Source organism: Meriones unguiculatus, chromosome 2 (genome assembly GCF_030254825.1).
Source record: "Meriones unguiculatus strain TT.TT164.6M chromosome 2, Bangor_MerUng_6.1, whole genome shotgun sequence".
NCBI classification, from domain to species: domain Eukaryota; kingdom Metazoa; phylum Chordata; class Mammalia; order Rodentia; family Muridae; genus Meriones; species Meriones unguiculatus.
The window spans coordinates 62,874,805-62,901,654 of record NC_083350.1 but is presented as its reverse complement, the minus strand read 5'-3'; the positions used below and the strand labels follow the sequence as shown (position 1 = coordinate 62,901,654).

Here is a 26,850-nt window from a genome sequence, read left to right as displayed (position 1 = left end):
TTTTCTTCTTTTCGTCCAGCTCCACTGTATGACATGTAGCCTTGCTTGGTGGTTTCATTCTTTCTCACTATAACCCCTCCAGTTTCGCTGACCCGTGTGCTTTGTTGTCATCAACACAAATGTCTGTACCTGTTCTATACCAGGGCTTGCTGTTCACCATCATTGTAGCTGAGGGCCAAAAAACTGTGGCTTATTTTTTTTTTTATTTTCTAGCAAGTTCAGTTTAAAACTAAAAACAATCTTGTTTAGTGTGATGATGCGTGCCTGTGATCCAGCAGTAGAGAGGCTGAGGCAGGACGATTGTGAATTTGTAGCCAGGCTGAACTACACAGTAAAACCCCATTTCAAAAGAAGGAGTGAGCTGAGCATGGTGTACACAGCTGTAATTATAGCAGCCAGGAGGCGGAGACAGGAGGGTTACAAGAACAAGGCTGGCTCATCCTGAATAGTGAGCCCTTATTTCAAACACATGCATGTGTACATACAGAAGCAAAAGGAAGAAAGACTGTATGCTCATATTTTTGCTAATTTGAAGCTGTGTTTTTATCAGTAAAAATAAGAGGAAGAGGTGCTGGAGAGATACGGGTGACACCCTCTTTGGACTTTGAGGGCCCTAGCATCCATACACATAGACAAATAATTATTTTTTTAATCTTTAAATAAATAGTTAAAATAATGAAAAGGGGGCAGGAGATGACTGAGTGGCTAAGATCCAGCATTGCTCTTGCAGAGGACCCAAGATAGTCCCCAGCACCCATGTCACGTGGCTCACAACTGTAAGATCCCAATTCTAGGGAATCAGACCCCTCTGTACATAGACACACAGAAATGCACAACAGACACATAATTACAGATAGTAAAAATAGTAGTAATGATAATAACGTTATTTAAAATAATATGTATTATTTTTAAATATTGGCATTAGAGAGACAACCTGTAGTTTTTCTGTAGTTCAGGAGCCTGTGTCCCATTGAAGCTTTCTTTCCATTCTTCTGTAGATCACAGTGCTAAGTTCAGTGTGGGTCAGCCCTAGGCATGTTACTGAATTTGAATTTCATGTTTCTGTAGTAACGGACAGCACTATTGTCATTGACAAACCTTGTTACTAGTATGTACTTACCCTTCTGCATCGCACGTTTATACATGTTCAGAGATGTAACCATGTTGGTTCACGTAGCTCTCGTTTATTACTCTGTGATATTCCATTGTCTGAATTTATCACAGCTTGTTTGTACTAAGGGTAGATCTTATGGCTGTTTGTATATTTTTTGTTTTTGTTTTTAGAGACAAGATCTCACAGTGTAGCCCAGGCTGGCCTTAAGTTTGAAGTAACTGTCCTGCCTCGGGTTCCCTAAGTGCTGGGGTTATAGATGACTTTGTATGACTTATTCAGTGCTCTGTGCCGTTCTCTTCTGTCCTGGCAGTCTTGAATTCTGCTTTTTGATCATCTAAAGACATTAGTTTTTTTCTCTTCAGATGGGATTCTGCAGCAGCCGGTGAGATTGCTGTCTGCCTCCATGGACAAAACTATGATCCTCTGGGCTCCAGATGAAGAGTCAGGTGTTTGGCTAGAACAGGTAAGATGTGGATATTTAAGAGATACAAAATGGAACTTTTTAAATTTGCTGTGTACACCCCAAATCTATATTCCTAGAACTGTAAATTTTCACTCTTTGCATACATTGTATATTAAATGAGCTGTATCTTAGTCTCTAGATTCCTTTTCCACTGTGAGAAATGGGCCTGTTGATTGATGACTGTTTTTCTGTTCTTGTATAGGTCCGAGTAGGTGAAGTAGGTGGAAATACTCTTGGGTTTTATGATTGCCAGTTCGGTGAGAATGGCTCTATGATCATCGCTCATGCATTCCACGGAGCACTGCACCTTTGGAAAAAGAGTACAGTAAACCCAGTACGAGCATGTTCACTTCTTGCTGACTTCTGCTTTCCTAGTAGGCGCGCACTTCCATTTCTAAAGATTATCTGTGGTACTTACGCTGCGTTAGAAGTTTGGGCTTTTCTAGGAAGAAAAGTGTAATAGTGAGACAGTGTTGACAGTATTTGAATGATGCCTGAAATGTTATTCATGTCTGGGCTGTGGCTCAGTGGCATTGGCCTAGCCGATGTGAGACTCTAGGTTGTCTGTCCTTCCAGCTCCCTCCCATCAATCATGTACAGATGAAAGTCAGGGTCTAGATGCTACTGGATAAGTGATTTTTAAATTTAATAAATTAAAGGAATAAGAATATTGGGTGAAATGTGACTTGTCATATTTGGAGTGTGTATCTGATAGCTTCCTTTTTAAAATATATTGTGCATATTTTCATTTTGTGTGTGTGTGTGTGTTGGTGTGCAAGTGCAAAGATTAGAAGACGCCCTAGGACCCAGCTCCCTCCTTATACTGTGTGGGTCCTGGGCATGGAACTTAGGTCATCAGGCCTGGTGGCTAGTGTCTTTATTTGCTGAGTTATCTCACTAGCCCAGTAGCTCTTTATAAAGTACAGATTCATGGCTTTGCATTACTTTTGGTTTGTGATACTCTCCTCTGAGGTTTTAACTTCTTGCTTTATTGGAGAATTAGTCTTCCAGCCTCCATATGGACTTAGCCTTTAGGATTATTTCCATAGTTTAAACAACCAGTACATCTATGACATTGTTAGTTTAGGAACTATTTTTTTTTAAGGTGAACTCCAGTTCCTCAACCTAGCTGGTCTTTGAGGGTCTTTGCAGAAGAAAAGCACAAGGTGAGGAAGGAGGCACCGAAATCTGAGAGCAGTCTCACTGTGTATGAGAACTTACCCATGGGGGTAGAAGTTTGATTTTTAAGTGGACATTGTTCTTTAGAACAGTGTTAGATTGACAGCAAAACCGAGTGGAACGTAGAGTTCTTGCCCACCTCAGACCCAGTGATCATTGTGGCCTCCCTCACTATCAGCAGCCCACACCAGAGAGGTTCATTTTTTTCATAATCAAGATTAATATTTTTTAAGATTTATTTTTATGTCTTTGTGTGGGTATGTGCATGTGAACACAGCTGCCCGTGGAGGCCAGAAGAGAAGTGGGAGACATTGAAACTATAGGTGGTTAGGAGCTGGCTGACATGGGTGTTGGGAATGGAAGTTGTGTGGTCTGGATGAACAGTTCACACACTTACCCATTGGGCCACCTTTTAACAAATCAAAGATTGATTTGTCTTTATTTTTTAGAGATTCATTTTGCGTGCATGTATGTACGCTTCCGTGAATGTACACTCAGATGTTCCAAAGCCAGGAAAGCCCTTGAAAGCTGGACTTACAGACATTTGCAGGATGCTTGTTCCGCGGCTACTGAGATTTGAACTCTAGTCTTCATGAGTGTCCAGCAGGCACCCTTAACCACTGTGCCGTCTTCCAGCCCAGGAGCAAGTGGGGAGTTACCATAGGAGACTGTTTTGCTAATCCCAGAGTGCAGTCTATAGCAGTGCGCTTATTGTAAACACTCACTAGAGCTTAGCTTTCGAACCCATACTTGCATTACAGGGGAATTAACATAATTTCTTTGCCATATTTTTCTTACAAAATATAACTTAATTTAATTATTGAGCCAGCATGTCAGTTCATGCCTGTAATTCCAAGGTTTGGAAGCAGAGATGGGAATATGAAGAGCTCAGTTCTAGCCTCTGGTATAAAGTATGTTTGGGGCCAGCCTGTTTCATATGAGACCGTGTTTCAATAAGATAAAATATTATTGACTATATTCATTAGACTTGGCTTTAAACAATCTTAGTTACACAATTAAATTTCATTTTCCTCTCATAGTTTTACTCTCACTTGAGTTTTTTGAAAAATGGGCCCTGAGGTATGTGGTGTGCTGTTACTTGATGCTCGGTTGCTGTTATGAGCGGAGTAGATAGACCAACTTGATGTGACTCATCTTTCTGTCCTTTAACTTTTGTTTTGTTTGTTTGAGATAAGGTCTCTATATAGCTCTGGCTGTCTTGGAGCTCTGTAGACTAGGCTGGCCTCAAACTTGTACAAGTCTGACAGTCTCTTCCTCCCCGTGCTGGGTTGAGAGGGATATTCCACCATACTTGGCTAAGCCCTCTAATTAAAAATGCTTTAGGTTCACACTCAAAAGCAGTCTTGTTTTACTCAATATTCTTCGTTCATTATTAAATTTAATAAATGTTCGGTGAGCATGGAGTATGCGCTGTCTTTGTCTGCATTCTTCATGAGTACTCATTTAATCCTCCTAATGCATTTGCATGGTGGTTACCATTATTTAATACCTGTTTTACGGAAGAGTTGATAGACAGGTAACATCAAATTTCCCACAGTTACTGTTTGACAGGATGGAACACATATTTGGATATTAATTACAGTTTAGTTGCTTAGGAAACAGCTTCTTTCATGATCTCATTTTGAATATTTAGCTTTGCAGCTCTCCTTTTAGTGGTTCTTATTTATTTGATATGTATTATGGTCATTTTCATTGCAGAGACAGTGGGCTCCAGAGATTGTTATTTCAGGCCATTTTGATGGTGTCCAAGACCTATTGTGGGATCCAGAGGGAGAATTCATCATTACTACTAGTACTGATCAGACAACTCGCCTCTTTGCTCCATGGAAGAGCAAAAAGCGATCACAGGTAAGATGTCTCCCTCTTTAAGCCAGGCCTTCCTTCCATTTGAAATTCCCCAAGGAGAACAGCCTTCTCAGCCATTTGGAACATGCAGGCTGAGGCCACGATGAGACATGACTGTACACCCACTGGATTGCTGGCAGTAGGAGCTGCTTGAAAGTAGCAAATTTTGCATCCCCTGTTTTGCTTATTGGACAGGACTGGTTTTTGAAGCGTGCACTCACTTTCATTGTATCTGTTGAATTTCAACCGCAGGTAACTTGGCATGAGATTGCAAGGCCTCAGATACATGGATATGACCTGAAATGTTTGGCGATGATTGATCGGTTTCAGTTTGTGTCTGGAGCAGATGAAAAAGTTCTTCGTGTTTTTTCTGCTCCTCGGAATTTTGTGGAAAATTTTAGTTCCATTTCAGGGCAGTCACTGAATCATAAGCTTTATGATGTGAGTATTCTCAAAATGTTTTATTTTAATCATTTTCTTTCAAGTTTAAAAATGTTTGCTTCAGGCTGTAGATATAATATATGGGTAGAAAGTTATATGTTTCTGGTTTGATAGACTTTTATGTCATGAGCAGTGTCATGTAGTGATTTAATTGTTAAACACAGGGTAGAGAGATGGCTCAACAGTTAAGAGCAATTTCTGGTCTTGTAGAGGACCTGAGTTTGGTTTTTAGCACCCACATGGTGCTCACCATTCTTAACTCTATTTCCAGGGGATCCGATGCTTTCTTCTGACCTCCACAGGCACCAGGCACATAAGTGCACACACATATATATATATATATATATATATATATATATATATATATATATATGGGGGGGGCTAAACACTCATATGCATAAAAATCAATAACTAAAATAATTAAATAAAGACAGGCACTTTGTGTAACAGTTGAGTTCAGGACTCTGAAGCAGCACTGTCACATTCACTTGAAACATGACTGTCATATGCTGTCTCCACAGTTGGTTAGGCCTAGATAAAGTGAAGGCTGAGTCCCACCCTGATGAAGATTACAATCTTTCTGTGGGACAGGATTCTAGACAGTGAACTCATGAGAGAAGACTAGTTAATTGCTACCTTTTTTTTTTTTTTTTTTTTGAGACAGTGTCTCCTTATGTAGCTATAACTTGCTGTATAGATCAGGCTGACCTCAAACTCATCCACCTGCCTCTGCCTCCTGAGTGCTGGGATTAAAGGTATGTGCCACCACTCCTGGCCTAATAGCTCAATCATATGAGAGAAAAAAAATGAGTTGTAGAAGAAAGGTCACCAATTATAATAACGAGAATGTTGTTAGTTTTTTGTTTTTGTTTTGTTACTATGATTGGTATGTATGAGTGTTTTGCCTGTACCTATATCTATCCCATGAATGCAGTGCCCTAAGAGGCCAGAAGAGGGGGATCTCCTGGGACTAGATTTACAGATGGTTGTGAGCCTCCATGTGGATGCTAGGGATTGGAATCTGGGTTGTCTGTGGGAGCAGCTAATGCTCCCAACCACTGAGCCATTGCTCTAGCCCCAGTGAAAATGTTTTACTGGGACTTTGTTTATATTACATTTTTATTTTTGTTTATTTTTGCCTGCTTTTTATGTAAGATTTGAATTACAAAAGTATGTGAATTTGGGCTTAGAATATAGCTTGGGTTACTTAGCTGCACATGGCCCATGGTTCTAGCACTGAAGAAAACAACACAGATCGTAAGATCATGAAGTAGGTGACACATGCCATTAATCCCAGCATTTGAACAGCATAGGCTGGCAGCTGTATATGCGTTCAAGGCCAGCCTGGTCTTCATAGTAAGTTTTAGGTCAGCCAAGGCAATATAATGAGACCCTGTCTCAGAAAACAAAACAAAACAACCACAACAAGACAAATAAATGAAACAAAATAATGAAATAATGGAAATGAAGTGGGAAGACAGTTGTCTATAGAAAATGGTTCTAGGTGCTAGAGAGGTGGCTCAGTGGTTAAGAGCACTCACTGCTCTCCCAAAGGTCCTGAGTTCAATTCCCAGCACCATATGGCAGCTCACAACTGTCTGATGCTGTTTTCTGGTGTGCAGATGTATGTGCAAACAGAGTAGACAAAGTACCCAGATACATAAAATAAATAAGTCTATTTAATAAAAAAAAGAAAATGGTTCTATTGCACATAAGTGTTTATTACTAAGAGTGGAGTCACAGGTGAAAGGTAAGAGAGAGAGTATGTGAACAGAGTAAGGCCAAGGCTCATGGTGAATTGAAGAGGGAACTAGAGAGTTGAAGGAAAGTACTGGAGGGCTTTAGTTCATACTGGTGCTGTTGGGAGAATGTGATGAAAAGCATTTTGAAACAGAGTATTGTGTGGGAGCCCAGAGTTTGAGGGGACAATCAGCAGCAGAGTGGGAAAGGCTGGAGAGAGCAGAGCCACAGGCAATGAAGGTCAGCTTCATGGGCGGCACTTTGTGCCTCTGCTTTCTCAGTTGCCGTCGGCAGCTGCTTTTGCTCTGCTTGTGCTGCTACTGTTGCTGAGGGATCCAGAGGGAGCTCTAGGTGGCGGAAGAGCAGGTTCAGGAGATGTTTAGTTCTAGGAAATGAAGTGGGTTTTTCTGGGATGCCAGGAAAGGTTTAGCTCCAGGCATATACTTGGTTCTTTGTGCTAGAACACAGATTTTGTTTCCATTCAGGTTCTGTTTTCATGTTGAGTTTTGGAAAAGCATCAAGATTGCTTTTCACCGCCCCTTTCCACACTGTAGGATAGCATGCAGTACCTCCCATTTCAGTGGTTTGCTGTTTTAAATCCGTATCGCTCATGTCTAGTTCCAGTATGTATGTTAAAGTTGAGTTGGTAAACACTCGGCATATGGTTGTATACCATTTCTGATGGTTAGCATATGGTTCACATGTGTGTGCTAGATCTAGGCAGACTGTTGCCTTTTTTTTTTTTTATCTTATTTCACTGAGTTGTAAAGTAGCTTTCAGTTATTTGCATGTGTGTAATAAAAATGTCATGACTATGCCTTTTTGAGCTATATCTCTGTTTTGGCATCTCTTGAGTCTTTCTTGTGGGCAGAGTCCTTGGCCTTACATTTCTGCCTGCTGGACCTGTTAGACCCTGCAGCCCACTGTTCCATAGGCTTATGGTGAGAGCTTACCTAGGAGAGATTGTCTGATGGAGGTGGGGTGGTGGGTAGGCCCTTTCTGTTGGAGAGGGATTGCTTGGAGTGGCATCTGTCAGTTCAGGAGTTGGAAAGATTACAGACAGCAATGCATAAAAGCCTGGAAATAGTCTCAGCATTTATGAACATTACCTTTTTGTGGTACTTGAGGTACATATTGTGCTTCTCATTTTAGCAGGATGAAGATCTTCCAGAAGGAGCCACTGTTCCTGCATTGGGACTATCAAATAAAGCTGTCTATCAGGGTAAGGATTTATCTCCAAAATTATTGAATGCCTCTATTACTTAAAACTTAGTTACAGACTTACGTAATATGCACCCAATGCTCCCTTAGGCCTGTTTTTAAGCTTCATGCTTTGTAATAACTGCTCTGTTTACATGTAGGCCACTGATCCAGGATTTCACAGAGCACTCCAATCACTGGTGAGATTGTGAGCAACTTGCAGGCTCAGCTATATATGCAAAGACAAACAAACAAAACTTGTGAATATCTAGGTGAAAGAAAATGGACAGAATCTTTATGGAATTCAGTCCTATTCAGGAGCTAGTTTGGAAATTATCTTTGTAGTTTCATGGACACAGCTCTGAAACACACTATTTGAAAAGGCCTGCTTCTCTCTCATGTGTGGCTTTGAGACATTGTCATAGCAACTGCATTCATGGTGTCTGTTTTTCTATAGGAGACATGGCCTTTCAGACTTCTGAGGAGGAGTTGCTCTTAACTGGCCCTGCCTTCGCGTACCCAGAAGTGACTTTTCAGCCTGCTGTCCTTAACGGTAAGAAGTGACAAGAGACAAGTTAATGCAATTTGTAGTACAATCTACTCTGTGGCTGTGGACCTGAAGTAGAGCCATGGCTTTCACTTTCTGTTTGGCTAAAAATAGAAAACAACTATAGTATTCAAACTTTATAGAATTTAAAATGTCTTGTAGAACCTCCAACTGAGGATCATCTTCTGCAGAACACATTGTGGCCTGAAGTTCAGAAACTGTAAGTTGAATTTCTTTTTAGAGTCAGTCATAGGTCCCCTTATAACAACTTTCTCTTTCCCCTTCCTCCTACCTACATTTTTCTCCTACCCAACATAGCTTCATAGGGGTGAGAATCAGACCTCCTGTGGTTTTTTTTTTTTATTTTGTTTTTTGTTTTTTACATTGTTGTTTATTATATGTATTAGTTGTTTGGTGTTAATTTCAAAGATAGAGAGACATAACATAGGTTATGCTTCTGTTTGTTACTCATCTGCTCATCTTTATCTGTGTTGGTTCCCATCAACATCTTCCATGGTGGTTTTTTGGACTGGTGGGCATTAGACATGAAAACCTATGTGGAAGTACGTTTTCTTGGGAAGCTATCGTTTTTCTCTGGTTTCCTGCTTTTTCCCTAAATAGTTACCTAGGCAAAGTGTGATACTCATTTAAAGAATTGTGTATTAGGTTGAGGGAATGATCCTTTTCACTTTAAATTTCATGCAGTGTAAGAATAAGTACATTAGTAATACAGAAGGCATATTTTTTTCCTTTAAATTTTAGGTATGGACATGGCTATGAGATATTTTGTGTTACTTGTAACAATTCAAAAACTCTACTTGCCTCTGCTTGCAAGGTAGGTGTTTGTGGTGTTTGTGTGTGTTTAACTTGGTCACAGGTAATTGGAGTCATTGGGCTTTTGTAATTCAGCAGATATAGACAGAATTCACATGAAATGAGCCCTTCAGGTACCATCGCCTGAATCTCTTACATTTTCTTTTCCTCAGCTCTCTTTAGAAACATTTTAAACTGTTTTGGAACTCATTTATTCTTAATGTTGATCTTTGAACAGTTTCAGTTTGGGGGTGATGGTCCCTATGTGCACACAACACACACAAATATGCATATGGCCTTACCAATGCTTACATCACTGAAGAGAATGTCCTCTGCAGCAGGGAAGCTCACCAGGTCTTTTACTTACAGGGGTGTGCAATGGCTGCAACAGCACCCTCCTTGGGAAAGTGCAGCCTGGTGCTTGGGTTGTCATAAGGGACCTTGGATTGGAAACTGGAAACAGTTTGATGGCATATTCGCATGTTTTGGATCTCATGTTGTCCCCAGTCTAGACTCCAGACTGAATGAGGATGCCTTTTAGAAGTTCCAGAGCACAGTGGCCATGGGTCATGTTGGCCAGGCCATCATGTCTAGCTACACCAAGCTGCAGAGTAAAGAGCATGTGATTGAGCCCCGTGTAGGGCCACATTCAAGTTCCCTGTCTACTACCAGATCCATGTTGCAAAGAACTTCAGCTTCCCCGTGTTTAAAGCAGATGAACTTAATTGTGTATCTGAAATGTGGCTCATCCCTGATGGCTGTGTGGTAATGGACAATGGGCTGTTTTCTCCTGAAGGCTGCTGCTATGCTGAACCTGCCCCCTCCCTCCAGTCATGTTCAGTAGTAACTGTCATATCCTGCTCACCTTGAAAGAAAGAAAAGGGGTTTGGGGATTTAGCTCAGTGGTAGAGCACTTGCAAGCGCTCGGACCTGGGTTTGGTCCTTAGCTCTGAAAAGAAAGACAAAAATAACAGAAAGAAAGAAAAATTCCTCAGCAGCCATTTAAGGCCTATAACTCGTAAGGGGTGGGGCCTTGTGAGTTCCTCCTGCCAAGTGTTATTTTTATAAAGTATCTTTAAGTTAGGAAAGTAATTGTCGTCCAACTTTATTCTTTTCTGGGTTATTTTATTTTTGTGTGATTTTAGAATCAGCTTCAGTTTCTACAGAAAGTATTTTCAGTCTCTTTGGTGGTGGCAATGAATCTATAGATAAATTTGGGAGGATTTTAACAATATCTGAATTACTCCCCTACTTTATATAAGTCTTTAATTTCCCCTAGGGATGCGCTTTTAGAGTAATGTTAGATTTAAAGAAAAATAGCAGTCATTGTCTAAGATACCCGTGTGCCTCAGTCAGCTTTCTCTGCTGTTCACATAGTACCTGGAAAATGTGTAGTTTTTGGTGTCTGGTCTCACACATTTTGTGAGTTTTTTCCTTTTCCATATGTTTTATTTATAATATAATATATATTATATGTGTGTATTTTATATATATAATTTTTTTTTTTGAGACAAGGAAATTCACTTTGTATACCAGGCTAGCCTTAAACTCATTGAGATCTGCCTGCCTCTACTTCTCAAGTACTGGGACTAAAGGCAGGTGCAACCATGCTGAGTATATTGGATGAATTTCAATTTTTTTTTAAAAATTTTTAGAACCAACCCCACTTTATAACATATTTTCTTTATATATTATCCAACTCAGTTCGATAGAAGTTTGTTAACAACTTTATCAAGGACTGTTGACATGCTCAGTAGGTAAGGTGTACCCATTAGGTCTGAGCTTGATTTCTACATCCACGGGGTGGCAGAGAACCAGCTCTTGCAAGTTATCTTCTTACTTCCACAGTTGATTCCTCTCCCCCCATACATACATGCACACACATGAGAAATAAGTAAAGATAAAAAAAAAAATTTTTTTTAAGTGATGATTCATACCTGTAATCACTATGCTTGGAAGGTAGAGTCAGGAAGAGTAGGAACTCAACAGCTTTGAAGCCAGAAAACTTAGAGCAAACAACAGCAGCAAACCAGTGGTAGTTTCCTTTGGTATTTAGGTCTGAGCAGTTTGAACTTCATGGAAGTATCTCCTCTTCTACAATTCTCTTGAATAGCTTATAAAACTGTTACTTTTTTTTTTTCTAAGATTTTTATTTTTGTTTTATGTGCATGAATGTTTGCCTGAATGTATGTCTGTATGCATATACTTGCATGCTTGTGGAGGCCTGAAGAGGGCATTGGATCTCTTGGTTCTAGAGTTAGAAGCAGTTGTGAATTCTGGGAACTGAATCAGAAGAGGAACCAGTGTTCTTGGCCACTGAGCCATCTCTTCAGGCCTCTCCAATATTTTTATAAAACCTTCATAGATTTTTCTGGGAAGACAATTAATGGAGGTGTTTTTTTTTTTTATGGCAAAGGTATTAACTTAGTTTTAAACTAAGGTTTAAAACCAAGGTTTACTTAATTGGTGTTCTATTTCTGTGAAGAGACACTATGACCAAGGCAACTCTTATAAGGAAAGCCTTTAATTGGGGCTTCCTTGCAGTTTCAGAGGGTTAGTCCATTTTTGTCAAGGTGGGGAGCATGGTGGTTACAGGCAGACATGGTGCTAGAGGAGAAGCTTAGAGTTCTGTATCTGGATCTATAGGCAGCAAGAAAAGAAAGATACTGGAACTGGCTTGGACCCTTGAAACCTCAGAGCACACTCCCAGTGACATACTTCCTCCAACAGGGCCATACCTCCTAAACCTTCCAAATAGTGCTACTTCCTAGTGACCAGGTATCCAGATTTATGAGCCTGTGGGGGCCATTCTCATTCAAACCACCACACTACGTGTGAATCTTTTAATTTTTAATGGGTGCTAAATAAGGCTGTTTTAAGTGACACAGTTATCCCTTAGGATCATTTCAGTAGCTGCAGAATCACCAGTGAAGTTGTTTTTTCTATTGTTGTGGAAAAAACCATGACCAAGGCAGCTATGGAAGAGTTTATTTGGGTTTCAGAGGGATAAGAGTCTATCAACATCACTGGAGGCGTGGTGATAGAACAGCTCACATCAAACCACAAACAGGAAGAGAAATGGGGACAGTCCTTTGAAACCTCAGAACCCTCCCCCAGTGGGATACTTCCTCGAGCAAGGCCTAAGTCTTCCCAGTCACCAGCTGAGCACCAAGTAGTCAAATGCCCAGACTGTGGGGGACATCTCATGCAAACCACCAGATGGCATCTTTTTATTCTTTCTACTGGAAATACCTCTCCTTGCCCAGTCCTTGTGCGCGCACATTGTACATGGGTCCCTTGTGAGTTGTCTTTTCTAATCCTTCTTATCTCTACCTTTTCCTAGAAATTAGGAAAAGGTAACCTGTGTGTAACCTCCCTGGAGTTTTCTGGAGGCTTTTGTGGAGATATACAAATAGATACATTCAAATAGACCCACAGAAACAGCATGCTATGTTAAGTGTGTTCTTTTGGTTGGTTTCTGCTTTCATGTATCAGTGTCTTACCTCTGTCCTGCAGGCAGCCCAGAAGGAGCATGCAGCCATCATTCTCTGGAGCACAGCATCTTGGAAACAAGTGCAGAGCCTTGCTTTCCACACTCTGACTGTCACACAGATGGCCTTCTCACCTGATGACAAGTTCTTACTGGCTGTTTCCAGAGATCGAACCTGGTCTTTATGGAAGAGACAGCATGCAGCCTCCCCCGAGTTTGGTAAAGCAGCCTGTGTAGTGAATGTTGTCTGTCCACATTTAGCAGTTGTGAAATCAAGAGAAAGGTGACAGGATGGAGACAGCCTTCTGCCTCTGAAGTTCAGTGCTCTTGGGCAACTGGGGAATACTTGGCTTTTCTTGTAGATTTTATTGAAGCCTTTTTTTTTTTTCTAAAGTATGTATTTATTATTTATTTTTATGGAGTGGGCATAGTCAGACATAGATCATTCCTCATAGCCCCACAGTACAGACTGTATTTCAGATTTTGAATCTTGATCTTCTCCTGAGCTTTGCCATATGTTATGAGGGGTGGGTGGAGGACCCACAGCTGTCACAATGAAAGCCACTACTCCACAGCAGTGTGTAAGCTGCAGGGACATCAGTAGACTAGGTGTATTAGGTGTATTTTTGACTCAATAGTATTTCAATCCATGATCCATTTGTCAGGATGTAATGCCACATCCTGACTCCTGACAATTTGGATTTCAAGATATCACTTTGGAGCAGTTTTCCTTTGACATCACTTGTGACTTCCTGACTTGCAGCACTTCATTTTAAAGTTGGAGTGCTGGACCACTGAGATGGCTCAGAAGGTACAGGCACTTGCCCCCAGCCTGAAGACTAGGCTCAGTCACTGGAATGCACATGTGGAAGGAAAGAGCCAAGTCCTGCACACTGTTCTTTCCCAAGCACTCCTGTATGCATGTGTGTGCACACATGTACATACACCAACTACATAATTAAACAAATGTTAAAAATAAACACAAAAATAAAAAGTTGAAGTACTATAAATAACATAGGTGTTAATTTGTTGTAGCTTTTTGGGTTATGGATTGATAAATTTATTCTCTATAAGCAGATATATAGTCTATATAAAGCTTAGAAGTTATCTTTAAGCCTTCTGCTTATGTATTATGAGAAAAATACGCTTTCCCTTCTCTCTTTGTAGTATTTTTTCAGGGCCTAGAGAGATGGTTTAGTGGTTAAGGGCACCATCTGTTCTTCCAAAGGACCTAGGTTCAATTCCCAGCACCCAAATGCAGCTCACAACTGTCTAATGCCAATTCCAAGGGATCTGACACCTTTATACTAATGCACATTTACCAAAAAAAAAAAAAAAAAAAAAAAAAAAGAATGTGATTTATAGTATATTTTCCTTAATACACAGATCTAGCTACTTCTGGAGTATAGTAAAATCACCCCAGAATTGTTTTAGATCGTAAATTAGCCTTTAGTTGAATGCCTAAGTGATTTCTGTTGCCAGGCACCAGAGAGTGAGGAGGCAGCATGAGCCATGTGCACATAGCCTGTGGCTGGCGAGGGCTGGGTTGCTGGCCTCCGCTGCAGAGTGGGTGCCTGGCAGATCATGCTGCAGGTGAGAAGAAGGTCCTGCTTTGTGAGCGATGTGTATGTTTTGTTTTGTTTTTTCAGACCCATTTTTCACTCTCTTTGCATTCACCAACACCGTCACTTCTGTGCACAGTAGAATCATTTGGTCTTGTTCCTGGAGTCCTGATAGCAAATATTTCTTCACTGGAAGTCGAGACAAAAAGGTATTTTTTTTTTCCAATCAAAGACAAAACTTATTTTTAAAAATGTAAAAGAATGTTTTTATAGTTATGTTTAACAGCAGATTTTTCTGCCTTTCTGATAGTTGTTTACAAATTTGTTCATGGCCTCCCCGTGTACATTGAATGTTTTTCTTGTTAAACTCTACAACTATATTTCTCTGAAACATGAAGAGAAGACCTTTTGGCAAGTGTCTGTCATCACGTAACCCCAGAGCAAGGTGAAACAGCAGTTTGGTTACGAGTGAGAACCCAGGAGAGCAGGAGGGACTGGAAAACAGCACTTCTAGTTTTTGATAGTCTCATGAAAATGAGCTTTATTTGTGGCTGTTAAGCCAGTCCAAAGGATGATATCTACCTCATTAGTGCTGGGTTCAGGTACAGCACCTTACTTGGGATTTGTTTATTTTCATTCTGGTTTTATTTTTAACACAGGCACTAGGAATCAAACACAGGTTCTCCTGTTTGTGTGGCAACCCTTTAAAGGCTCAACTGTCTCCCAGCTCCCATTTTTCAGTAGTGACAGAGAGGGGCAGAACATGACCGAAGCTTGAAAAACTCAGGAAATCAGGCAGCACTCTGAAACTCACCCTTCCCCTTGTTGCCTGAGGCCTGCCCTTGGCTCCTGCTCGTCCCTCTGATTTTGTGTTCTTTAAAACATTGTCTTTTCTAAGTCTCCTAGTCCAGGATGACTAGCATGGTATTGTGTCTCTTTTCATAACCCTTCCCTTTCTGGTGATAGAAATCCAGGTAAGTGGTGGCACTCAGATTAAACATGTCAGTGTGGGCCTGCCAGCATCGTTCTCCCAGACTGGAAGCTTGTCCCTTGCTGGTGTTGAGCATAGATCCCTCGCTGAGCTTGATCTGCCTAGCTTTCGGGGATATAGTGTCTAAAACAGACCAACTGCATTTACTGCAGTTTCAGAAATGTGTGCTTCCCAGAGCCTCTGTTCAGAATCATGCGTTGGTCCCACATCTGCAGCTTTCCATTTTGCTTCCCTCTCTATTTCTTTGTGGCCAGTCAGACACCTGTGAGCCCTGGTCTTCCACAAGGGAAGCCTTGTGTCTTGTGTAGAGTATATTGTTAAAGTTCTATCCTCCTGATAGCCAAGTTGACTTCCTGAGCACTAGGCAGTGTAGAAGACTGGCTTCCTCTCCAAGAAATATGTGGTGAGTTCTGAGGGTGGCAACTGCAGCCAGGACATGATGTGTGGGATTTCACCTCTTTAGAACCATGTTGTGTGCTACGGAGCATAATAAACAACACTCCGTGCTCTCTGGGTACACTTCAGTGTCTGAGCTCTCAACCTGTGTCTGCACACTGTGGCTTCTCTGTGACATACAAAAGCCCCAGAACAGATTGTTTTCATTGGCTCCTAGGAGCAGAGTATAGCACTAGAACCCTTGCAGAGAACGCCTCACAGTGTGATTTGTGTTCTAGGTGGTTGTGTGGGGCGAGTGTAACTCCAGCCATCGCCCCATGGAGCACCCCATCGGCCCCTGCTCCTCCGTCCTGGATGTGGGCAGTTCTGTGATGGCTGTCAGTGTCTGCCCTCTGCTGAACCCGGCCCAGAGGTTAGTTTCTATGGGATTTGCTTGTTCAGTAGCATCTCAATTTTTGTCTTGTTTTGGTGTGTTTTGTTTAGTTGCTGCTGCTTTCAAAGTGCTTATACTTATGAAAAATTTTCAATCTTGGAATTCCATGATTGGTGCTTAAATGGGAATAGGAACAAAGTTTCTTATTTCAGACTATATGCTGCCTTGCTTTCTGTCACAGGCAGCCTAGGGAAACAGGGGTCAGTGCAGCCTGCTGGAAAACACTAGCTTGGGCTTTGGCAGCTTAGGACAGATGGACCTGCCTGCATCCTCTGCAGAGAAGAGTCTGGGGACACAGCAGAGCAGTGCAGGGTGGGCGACTGAGACACTATAAGGGAGCACTTGAGCAAGTGGAGATAGGAGAAAGTTATGCTGAACCAATCTCTGTCATCTCCCTGCCTTGAAAACAGATATGTGGTTGCAGTTGGATTAGAGAGTGGGAAGATTTGTATATACTCCTGGAACAAGACTGATCAAGAAATCAATGACTGGACTTGCTGTGTAGAAACAAGTCCAAGGTATGTTCTTCCTACTTTGCTTCCATCTGATTAGATAGAAACAGTGGTGGGTTTGGATGGCAATTTTTTTTTTTTTGGGTGGCAATTTTTATGAACATTTTTATGGAGAGATACAGAAATCTCTGTCTCTGATACTGACAGCCAAGTAGTACCTCCTTGCTAATATGTGGAACTCAGCTTTTGGTTTGTTCTACTAGATTGCTGGAGTTTGTCATGCTGCTTTTACAGACATTATCCATGGCTGCCTCACCTTGCCTCTCTTCTCTGTTCTTTCCTTTTTTGAGCTGGGCTCTCATGACTGATCCTCCTCCAGGCTCTGGGATCACAGGCCTGCACCTATCACAGCCATTTTTTAATGTGGTGCTGGGGATGGAACCTAGGGCTTTGTGAATTCTAGGCAGGCTTTCTACCAGCTAGCCACCCCCAGTCCCAGCAGAGGCCACTTTAATTTGCTTTGTGGCACATGTTATTGTTTCTGAATGCCTAAGCTTTTCAGTAAGTCATTATCTTTCTGTGTTCATTTTCTTGGGCTTTTCAATCTTCAAGTTCATACTATTTAAACATAATTTCAAATACTGTTCTAATTGCTAGTGTCATGATGAGCATGAGAGATTAGAGAGAGCAGACCTTTCACATCCGTGTGAGCTTGTTAGTGCTCATTGTAACTGCTGGTTAAAATGTGTGCCCGCTTTGTTATTGCTGTTGAAGTAGCTCCTGCTCAGCTTGCTCTGAGTGCCTATGACATTCCATCTTCCAGCATCTGACCTTCTCGCTCTTGCTGTCCCCTTTCCTTTACCGCCTCCTGCCTTGTCTGTATGCGATGCTCTGCCCCTGGTTTGGTACTTAGATTTGTACCATGGCCTCAGTGTGAGGAACCAGTTAGTATAGGAAGATGTGCAGAGTTCAGGGTTTTCATTTGACGATTCTTTCTTGGTCGTTGTAATGACAGGCAGTTTGTAACCTGAAAATAATTCTTGATTAAATACATTGAATTATTTAGATAGCTGCTATTTTAATTACTAAATTTTAACTTTTTGCTAATAATGCATTCACAGAAATGTAAGCAGGACTTTCAGATTGGCTTCCTAAGGGCCGTGTCTTGTAATTAACTGATTAATTTTGTGGTGCTGGGGATTCAGCCAAGGGCCTTGAGCATGCTGGGGAGTACTCTACTGCTGAGCTACATCCCCAGCCTCCAAATCTGTTATCTTTCCTCTGCCCTCTTTATCTACCTCCTCCCCTGCCCTTTGTGTGTATGTGTGTGTCTTTTTGAGACAATTCTACTGTATAGGTCTGCTTTGGCCTAGAACTTGATGTGTAGACCATCCTGGACTTGAACTTGCAACCATCCTCCTGCCACTGACTCCCAAGTGCTGAGATGAACACCTGCTTGGCTCTCTGTATTGTGTCTGTGCATGTGCACCTGTGTGTGTGTGTTCAGACATGGGCCCATCTCCTTATACATGTTCAGAGGTCTGAAGAGGACATCATGGGTCCTGTTCTTCTGTGCCATGTTTATTTGAGGTAGGGTTTCTGGTTGAATCAAGCTAGGCAGGTGGCCAGCAGGCCCCAGCAGTCTTGCTGTATCTCCAGTCCACACAGCACTGGGGTTCCAGGTATATATAGCTAATTTGCCTTTTTACGTGGGTCCTAAGGACTTAAACTCTGGTGATCCTGTTTGAATGTTGAGCCATTTCTCCTGGTCTCTACATATCTTTTAAATATGATGTGTTAACATTCGAGATTTAAAGGAAGTAATAAAACAAACAAAAACAGAAAATAACAAAAACACACCCAAACAAACAAAAAAGGACCCCCAAACCCATTCTTTTTTTTTTTTCAATGCAGTTTATTCAGGAACATTGAACAATCCTCGGACCCCGGGGAAAGCCAGCCCACAGCTTAAATAGCCTCTGGGTAGCCAACCCAGGCGTGCCACGGGGGCAATGCAGATAGGTCCACATACATGGAAGCAAGCCAGATCCTCGGCCTTAGCCAAATGTGGAGTTGTTCGTGACAGAGAGCACTCACCGTCGGGAAGGTGGAAGGCCCATTCTTTTATTTATGTAAATCAGTAAGTTCTGCCCTTCAGAACGGCCTCCTGGAACACATGCACTATTGATCGATCACCACTTCCAACAATTTGTTGACTAGGAAGAGAGAAGCATGTTTAATGAGTGCTGATAGTGCCCACGGCCCTCTGCTGATGTTGCTGGCTTAACACTGCTTTTGGAACTTCTCTTTCAACACTGTGTCCGAGGGCCTGAAGAGATAGCTCAGAGACACTGGCTGTTCTTTCAGAGGTCCTGAGTTAATTCTCAGCAACCACCTGGTGGCTCACAAACATGTATAATGAAATATGGTGCCTTCTTCTGGTGTGTAGGCACACATGCAGGCAGAATATTGTATAAACCAATAAATAAATCTTTAACATAAAAAAAAAACCCAAAAAACTATGTCCCAAACCTTGAATACTTGTGATACGAGAAAAACCAATAACAATGTTTTTCTAGAGTTGCTCAGTTAGATTTTGCCTTTTTAAAACTCAGCTCCCATATTTATAGAGCTTGCTATTCATAGTGAATCTCCCATTTCTATTTATGTAAAATGCTTCTGCTCAAGCGACTTATGGCTGCTTTAATATTCAGATTCCTCCTTATGGAGAGATGAGCTCTCATTAAGCACAGTCATAGTCTGTATAACATGAAAGCATTTCCTCAGAAAACGTTGCATACGACGGCATGTTTTTGTAAACTGTGACACCTTGGGTCTACTCTGGGTTGCACATGACTCCCTGTGCTGAAACAGATCAGGCTTGTTAGCATGCGCTTGTCTGGGGAAACCATACCTTTAAGGGAGCCTCATGCGGCGTTCACTCTCTGAAGTATGAGGTGAGCAGCTCATCTGGCTAGCTGCCTAACCATCTCCTGCGCTCTTTTAAAAAACCCCAGTCAACTCTGTGGCTCACTAAGCTTGACTGGGCTGGGTCCTGTCTGCACTCCCTGTCTAAGCAAAAGGTCCTCCTTCTGTACCAGAAAAGCTCACACTCACTAAGGGCCTGTGTTTTCAAGCCCTGTTCTCCAGACATGTGCCTCATTCTCACCCTGGCATGTCTGAAAGAGACCTGTGTCTTGTGCTCTCTCTGCCTCAAAACCTACCAGAGTTTTGTTTTCTTGGCTTTATTCATTTTGAGCACGTTTACACATGTCAACAAGGAACGTGTCGTACATTCTCCAAGAGCTATCGCTAATCTGTTTGGTAGCATTTTGGTTCTGCCTTTTGGGGGACCCTAGGGAACAAGAACCTCTAATACAGTTTATTATCTTGTCTGATGCCCTGCGGTTAGGTCACCCTGAGACCATGGCTCTCGCTGTGTGGCTCACTGAGGGTTTTACTTTACTCAGCAGTAAAAATATTAAAGCCTGTTTATCTCTCAGCAGTGTCAGCAGAACAAAATTACAAAATTGAACTACATTCAGTAATCTTGAAATTATTAAATAATTGAATTAAATCTTGCATCAAAATGTTATCTTAAAAGATTAGCTTTTGAGAAATTTTACATTTGCTTATGTGAGCATGTGCATGCAATGGTGTGAGTGGAGGTCAGAGGTCAACTTGCAGGAGTCAGGTTCTCACAAGCATTTAACTAAGGTTGACTGGCTTGGTAGAAATGCCTTTACCTACTGAGCTGTCTTGCTGGCTTTGGAAAGATTAGCTTTCCAGTTGTCATTTCAGTCATTCTACTGATGATTAAAACATTTGACAGAAATGTATTATTTCTTGTTCCTTTGGACATTGTCATTGGCCAGTGAATAAGACATTAGTCTGTTTTGAAATTAAAGAGATATTTTCAGTATAGGATTAAAATTACTAGAATATTAATTAGACTTCTATTCATGTTATAACAGCTGTAAGGATGCCCTGGTTACATTCCTGTGTAGGTGAACTCCAGTAAGGTATTCTGCAGTCATGACTTTCATTGACCTTATGATTTTTCTATCTTTCTTGCAGCCAAAGTCACACACTTGGTATCAGAAGGTTATGCTGGAAGAACTGCAATGGCAGCACTGAGCAGAGTAAAGAGGGCACTGAGTGGTTGTACTTTGCAAGCTGTGGTGAAGATCACACCGTCAAGATTTATAGGGTTAACAGATGTGCACTGTGACAGACTTCACCACACCCCGCTGTCCTGATGTGTCTTAACATGCTTGTTATGTAAATAGATCACCTTTCCTTATCTTCTTATTGACTGAGTTTCCCTATCTGGATCTCAGTCCTTTTACTATCTGAAAAAGTCTGTGAACGATTTCCCTTGTCCATTCTGTAGAGATGATTGGATCTACCTTTGTGTGTTTCTGATTAAGAACATTTTTTTAATGTGTGGCCAGATAATTTGTCTGGTTTGTCTGGTTATGCATTATGTTGAGTCTTTAGCTCTATCTGTGCCTATTTTGTTATAACAAAATGCTAGAGGATGGGTACTTGGTTAAAAAAAAAAAGTTATTTAGTTCAGCATTCTGGGAGTTCAAGTGCATGGCCCTGGAATCTGTTTGGTTCTGATGAGGACCTTGTGAGTGGGATGGCAATAGTGGGAAATGTGTCTAGAATAGGGAAATCACATGATATGTGAAGGAAACAAGAGAGATGGAGGGGAGGTACCAGATTTGCTTAAAACCCTATCGGGAGAATGCACTCCTTAAAGGCCTGATCACCAGTCATTAGACCCTGCCCCTTGAAAGGTTCCTCTACCTGTCTTCAGACTATAGGGTTCCAGCATGTGGCGTCCACACTCAGACTGTTCAAAGCAGCTTTGGGATGCTTTCATACTATTACCTTCTTCGGAGGCTGGAGAGGAAATGACAGAGAAGCCCAGAGTGTTTGGTTTTATTTTTACACTCCCTGTGAATAAGCACACCACACAATGTGCTGTCTTGACCTCTTCTTCTTACTAGCTACCAGGTATTCCAGAACTTGGAAGGCGATTGCAAACTTAAGCTAACGCCATTCCCTTCCTTTACTTAAAGGTATTGAGATTCTCCTTTTAAGAAATTCAAGTATCATTTCCAGATATAAGTAATAAATTAGGGCTTGGACAGTGAGAGCCATTTGAGTTTAGATGACAGCTGGTGTCAGAGTGAAGGATGTTCCTCATCAGGGAGACTGGAGAGGGAAAAGAGGGCCTGGAGACGTTGGGATGAAGAGAGTCAGTAATAGAGCTTGGAGAGGTGGGAAGATGCGAGTCTGTGCAGACTGCCACTCAGCCACAGCCCTCCTGGAGCATTTTGGCAAAGTGAATATATAGAAGGAAAGAAAAGGAGATACACTTGTTCCAACCTGACCACTCCCCTTCATGCCCCCCAGCCCCCAAACCAGTTTATCCTTCCCCTTATCTTACCTGCTCAGCTCACAGCACAGATCAGTGCCCAGCACCAGCAAATGAAATGGTTTTGTCTTGACAGCTGTCCTAGGCAGAGAAGAGGTGATAGGATTGTCCCAACTACACACTTGCCTCGAACACCAGGAGTCAATACATGTGCCTGGTGTCTCCCTTGGTCTTGTCAGAGGAAAGTGGCTCTGTTATTCTTTTGAGAGATGGAGACTGAGAACTGAAAACTGCTCTCGGCACCCTCAGTCTCCCTGGCAGTGTTGTGGAGTCCTGGGTGGGTTGTCACTGAGCTGCTCTCAGCAGGTCTTTTAGTTGGGTATGTATCAGCATCACCTGTCCAGCTCATAAGCTGATGGATTACTGGCCCTGAGCTCAGAGTTTTGCATTTGTGTGAAGTGGGAAGCCTGAGATTAGAGTTTTTTAAACAATTCCAAGGAATACAACTCTCCATGTTGATAGCACTCCTGTCATACTGTAGCCTCAGCCCTCAGCTCTCCCATGCCCACTCCCGCACAACACATGCACACCCATTGGTATCAGTCCCAGGGATGTTGTGCTCAGAAGTGAAATCTGCTTCCCACCTCCAGGTGACTGTGAAACACCCTCAGGCTTCGGAAGCCCTGTGGCACAGCTGGACATTTGCTTGAGCACACAACCACAATGACATCAGTACTATGTTTTGATGACTCTTTAAAGTGCCTCTCTGGCAAGCCTGGTCTACACAACAATGAGAGTTCAGTATTTGATTTTTCAATGCCATTTTGAAAAGCCAATGGAATGGTTAGTGTAGTCCCAAAAGCACACATAAGAGTTGGCATGATGATTCACAACTGTAATCCCAGCACTTTTATCCCTGTGCTCAGTAACTATGACCTCAGAGTCTACATGGCACAGTGCTTGAAGCAGGGAGTTGGTCTATTGCCAGTGGTGTTCTGGTCTCACAGGGGTCCTTATTAATTATACAGATTTTCTGCTTAATTCTGCTTGTCTTCATGATGAAACACATTGAGCTGCTAGTGAGTTTAGACAGTTGTAGAAACAGAGGGACTAGTGTGCTATAGTCAGAAGGACCACATCTACAGAGACAGGCTCTTCAAGCCGTGCAGTGGCTTTCTGATAGAATCCTTGCTGCTGTGGGGACAATGTCCAGGTCACCTGCTGCCGGCACTGGGTGAGCTAGTTGAGCTAGTCCCGTGTAAGAGGCAAACTCAACACTACAACTAGGATAAAGAACAGGCAAAGCCAGGCAGTGGTAGTGCATGCCTTTAATCCTAGCCCTTCAGAGGCAGAGGCAGAAGCAGGTGGTTATCTGTGACTTCAAGGTCTGTCCAGTCTACATAGTGCCAGGACAGCCAGGGCTACACAGAGAAACCCTGTCTCAAAAAAAACCAGGAAAAAAAAAAAAAGACAAACTAGCAGATTGTCATCATGGAGAATGGGTTATTTGAAGAGATGTGATGCTTTTCTGATAGAGGGTTGCTGAAGACCCCTGCCACCAGCTACCAGATAGGTGTGGTCCTGCTGTGGACAGAAGGACAAGAAGTAAAAATCTGTGATGTAGTTCTGGTTACTGCCAAATGATGAAATTGGGTATTGCTAATAGTTTGGGGTTTGTGTTAAGATGGTTTAACCAAATCACACCTTTTATGTTCCCATAGAAAAGGGTTTCTGTAGTGAACATACTTTCTCTATGTGCTTTAACATTTTTTCTAATGATATTTTATGTGTGTGGGTATTCTGTTTGCATGCATGCTTTGTGTACATAACGTGTGTGCTTAGTGACAGCAAAGGCCAGAAGAGGATGTCAGATCCCCTGGAATTGGGGTTACAGATGGTTGTGAACACACATGGTTGTATGTATTGAGAATAGAGCCTGGATCCCCTGCAAAAATAGCCAATGCTGTGTCTTTTTTTTTTTTTTTTTTTAATTAAAAACATTTTATCTTACAATATATTCTCATCATGGTTTCCTTCTCAGATCCTCTCCACCTTCCTACCCACCCAACTCTCTCTCTTTTTATAAAAAAATTCTCTTTCTTTATAAACAGACCAAAAAATCATAATTTTTAAAAAGAAGATGCACAGAAAAATAAAATCCATAAAGACACAAAATTGGAAACCATAATACATAAACAAAAGACCAGTGAGACAAAAATCTGACAAAACAAAGCAATATGAGAGAAAAAAAGTCTGCAAATCAAGTTCATTTTATGTTGGCATCTACAGCTACTGCTTCACGTGGGGCCTACTCTTGAGTGGGCTTAATCTATCCAGTGAGACTCCTTTGGAGAAAACATTTTCCACCGTAAGCAGATGTCAATTGGAGATAGCTTCTTGATTAGGAATGGGAGCTAGTGTCCATTTCCCCCCCAAAAATGGGACTTGAACTGACTTGAACTTGTGTAGGCCCCATGCTTGCTGTCACAGTCTCTGAGTTCATATATGTGCACTATTGTGTCTGGAAGACACTATTTCCTTGTCTGTCTTAGTCAATGTTCTATTGCTGTGAGGAGCTACCATGACAGTGCCAATTTAATTGGGCAGTACTTACAGGTTCAGAGGTTTAGTTCATTGTCATCATGGCAGGAAGCATGGTGTTAAAGAAGATGAAGAGTTCTGCATCTTGATCTGTAGGCAGCAGAGGGTGATGGGGGTGGGGAGGGAGGGCAGGAGGGAGGAAGAAAGCCTGGCTTGGGCTTCTGAAACCTCAAAGGCCGTCCCTGGTGACACACTTCCTCCAACAAGGCTACACCTCTTAATCCTAAGTACTGCCACTCCCTGATGAATATGTATTCAAATATATGACCTACGGGGATTCAGACCACCACATTTGTCATTTATTCACTCTGGCTCTTGCACTCCTCCCACTTCTTCCGCGTAGCACCCAATCCTTGAGGGGAGGGTTTGATAAATATGTCCCATTTAGGTAAGCTTTTTGATCACTTCCCCTTGGCAGGACTGCCTTGCCAGGCCACAGAGGAAGAGGACATGCTCAGTCCTGATGCAACTTGATGAGCTGGGGTGGATGGAGGAGGGAGGGGAAGGAGAGGAGGGATAGCACTACAAGAAGGATGTAAAGTGAATTTAAAAAAGCTTCAAAATTAGTAGATTTCCATATGAACCCTCAAATGGCACTTCGTGATATCTGTCCCTCCCTGAATCCCCTCTTTTCGCTCCCTCTTTCCTCCCCCTGCCTAATTTTCCTACTCCACCCCCCCATCTCTCTATAACTATATATTCTCTTTCTCCTTCCTTGGGAAATGCTTCCGTTCCCACTAATCCCTAACTCTGTACCTAACCTCTGTGGTTATATGTATTGTATATACCTATGGAAGGTTTAAAAGCTGACATCCACATACAAAAGAAAATGTGATATTTGGTTTTGGGGGTCTGAGTTGTCTCCCTCAGGATTTTTTTTTTCTAGCTCCCATTTACCTATGAATTTCGTTTTTTTAAACATCTGAATGATACTCTTATTATATATTTGTACCACATTTTCATTGTCCAATCATCAGTTGATGAACACCTAGGCTTTTTCCAATTTCTTGCTATTATGAATAGAGCAGCAGTGAACATGGATAAACAACTATCTCTTTAATAAGATGTAAAGTTCTTTGAGTGTATACCCAAGAGTGTTACAGCTAGATCTTGAGGTTTATCTATTCCCAGCTTCCTTAGGAACCACCACACTGATTTCCATAGTGATTGTACAAGTTTGTACTGCCACTAGCAATGAGTGTTTACCTTTCTCCACGTCCTCACCAGAATGAGCTGTCATTTATTTTATCGATTTCTTGGCCATTGTATCTGGGGTAAGATGACATCTCAAAGTAGTTTAGATTTGCCTTTCCTCAATTACTAAGGATATTGAATATTTCTTTTAGTGTTTCTCAGCCACGTGTGTTTCCTCTTCTGAGAACTATTTAGATCTGTATCCCATTTTTAAAATTGGTTATGTGTTTTCTTGATTTCCAACATTTTTAGCTCATTATATATTTTAGATATTAACCCTCTATAATACATGTGTATGATTGTTAAAGGTCTTTTCCCATTCTGTCCAAATGATGGTGTAATGGTGTCCTTTGCTATATAGAGGTTTTCAGTTTCATGATGCCTCATTTATTAATCCTTGTTCTTAGTGTCTGTGTTATTGGTGTTCTGTTTAGAAAGCTTTTTCTATGCCAGTGAGTTCAAGTTCTATTTCCCACTTTCTCTTGTATCAGATTTAGTATATCTGGTCTTGTGTTGAGGTCTTTGATCTATTTGGAGTTGAGTTTTGTGCAGGGTTAGAATATGGATCTATTTGCATTATTCTATATGCAGCCATCCAGTTTGACCAGCATCATTTTTTTGAAATGCTGTTTTTTTTGTTTTTTTTTTTTTTTTCCAGTGTGTATTTCTGGCTTCAGATGTCCATCTGTGTGTGGACTTATCTCTGGGTCTTCAATTAGATTCCACTCATCAACATATCTATTTTTATGCCAGCAACATGCTGTTTTTATTATTATAGCTTTATAACTTGAGATGAGGGGTGGTAATGCCTCCAGCAGTTCTTTTAGTTAGAATTGTCTTAGCTATTCTGTTTTTTTTTTTTTTTTTTTTTTTTTTTTTTTTTTGTGTGTGTTCTTATAAGAAGGTGAAATTGTCCTTCCAATTTCTGTGAATAATTGTACTGAAATTTTGGTGGGTAGAAATTGTAGATTACTTTTGG

General features: G+C 41.5%; 1 protein-coding gene and 1 pseudogene across 2 annotated transcripts in view; both read left to right on the top strand.

The window, feature by feature from the left end:
* The window catches only part of Elp2 (elongator acetyltransferase complex subunit 2), a 38,579-nt gene extending 14,490 nt beyond the window's left edge, over window positions 1-24,089 (top strand). Inside the window, exons 10-22 of one of the 2 annotated variants that reach the window (XM_021649225.2) lie at window positions 1,477-1,577; window positions 1,780-1,911; window positions 4,476-4,625; window positions 4,875-5,063; window positions 7,959-8,025; window positions 8,461-8,556; window positions 8,713-8,770; window positions 9,313-9,385; window positions 12,880-13,072; window positions 14,503-14,624; window positions 16,081-16,214; window positions 16,646-16,753; window positions 20,765-24,089. In XM_021649225.2, the coding sequence (XP_021504900.1) occupies window positions 1,477-1,577; window positions 1,780-1,911; window positions 4,476-4,625; window positions 4,875-5,063; window positions 7,959-8,025; window positions 8,461-8,556; window positions 8,713-8,770; window positions 9,313-9,385; window positions 12,880-13,072; window positions 14,503-14,624; window positions 16,081-16,214; window positions 16,646-16,753; window positions 20,765-20,918 (1,577 nt within the window). In that variant the 3' untranslated portion in view covers window positions 20,919-24,089. Of the gene's footprint in view, window positions 1-1,476; window positions 1,578-1,779; window positions 1,912-4,475; window positions 4,626-4,874; window positions 5,064-7,955; window positions 8,026-8,460; window positions 8,557-8,712; window positions 8,771-9,312; window positions 9,386-12,879; window positions 13,073-14,502; window positions 14,625-16,080; window positions 16,215-16,645; window positions 16,754-20,764 lie in introns of both variants that reach the window. The other variant, XM_021649224.2, reaches the window with a different exon arrangement.
* LOC132652579 (small nucleolar RNA SNORA70) lies at window positions 9,696-9,816 on the top strand (annotated as a pseudogene).
* Window positions 24,090-26,850: the final 2,761 nt, after the last annotated feature.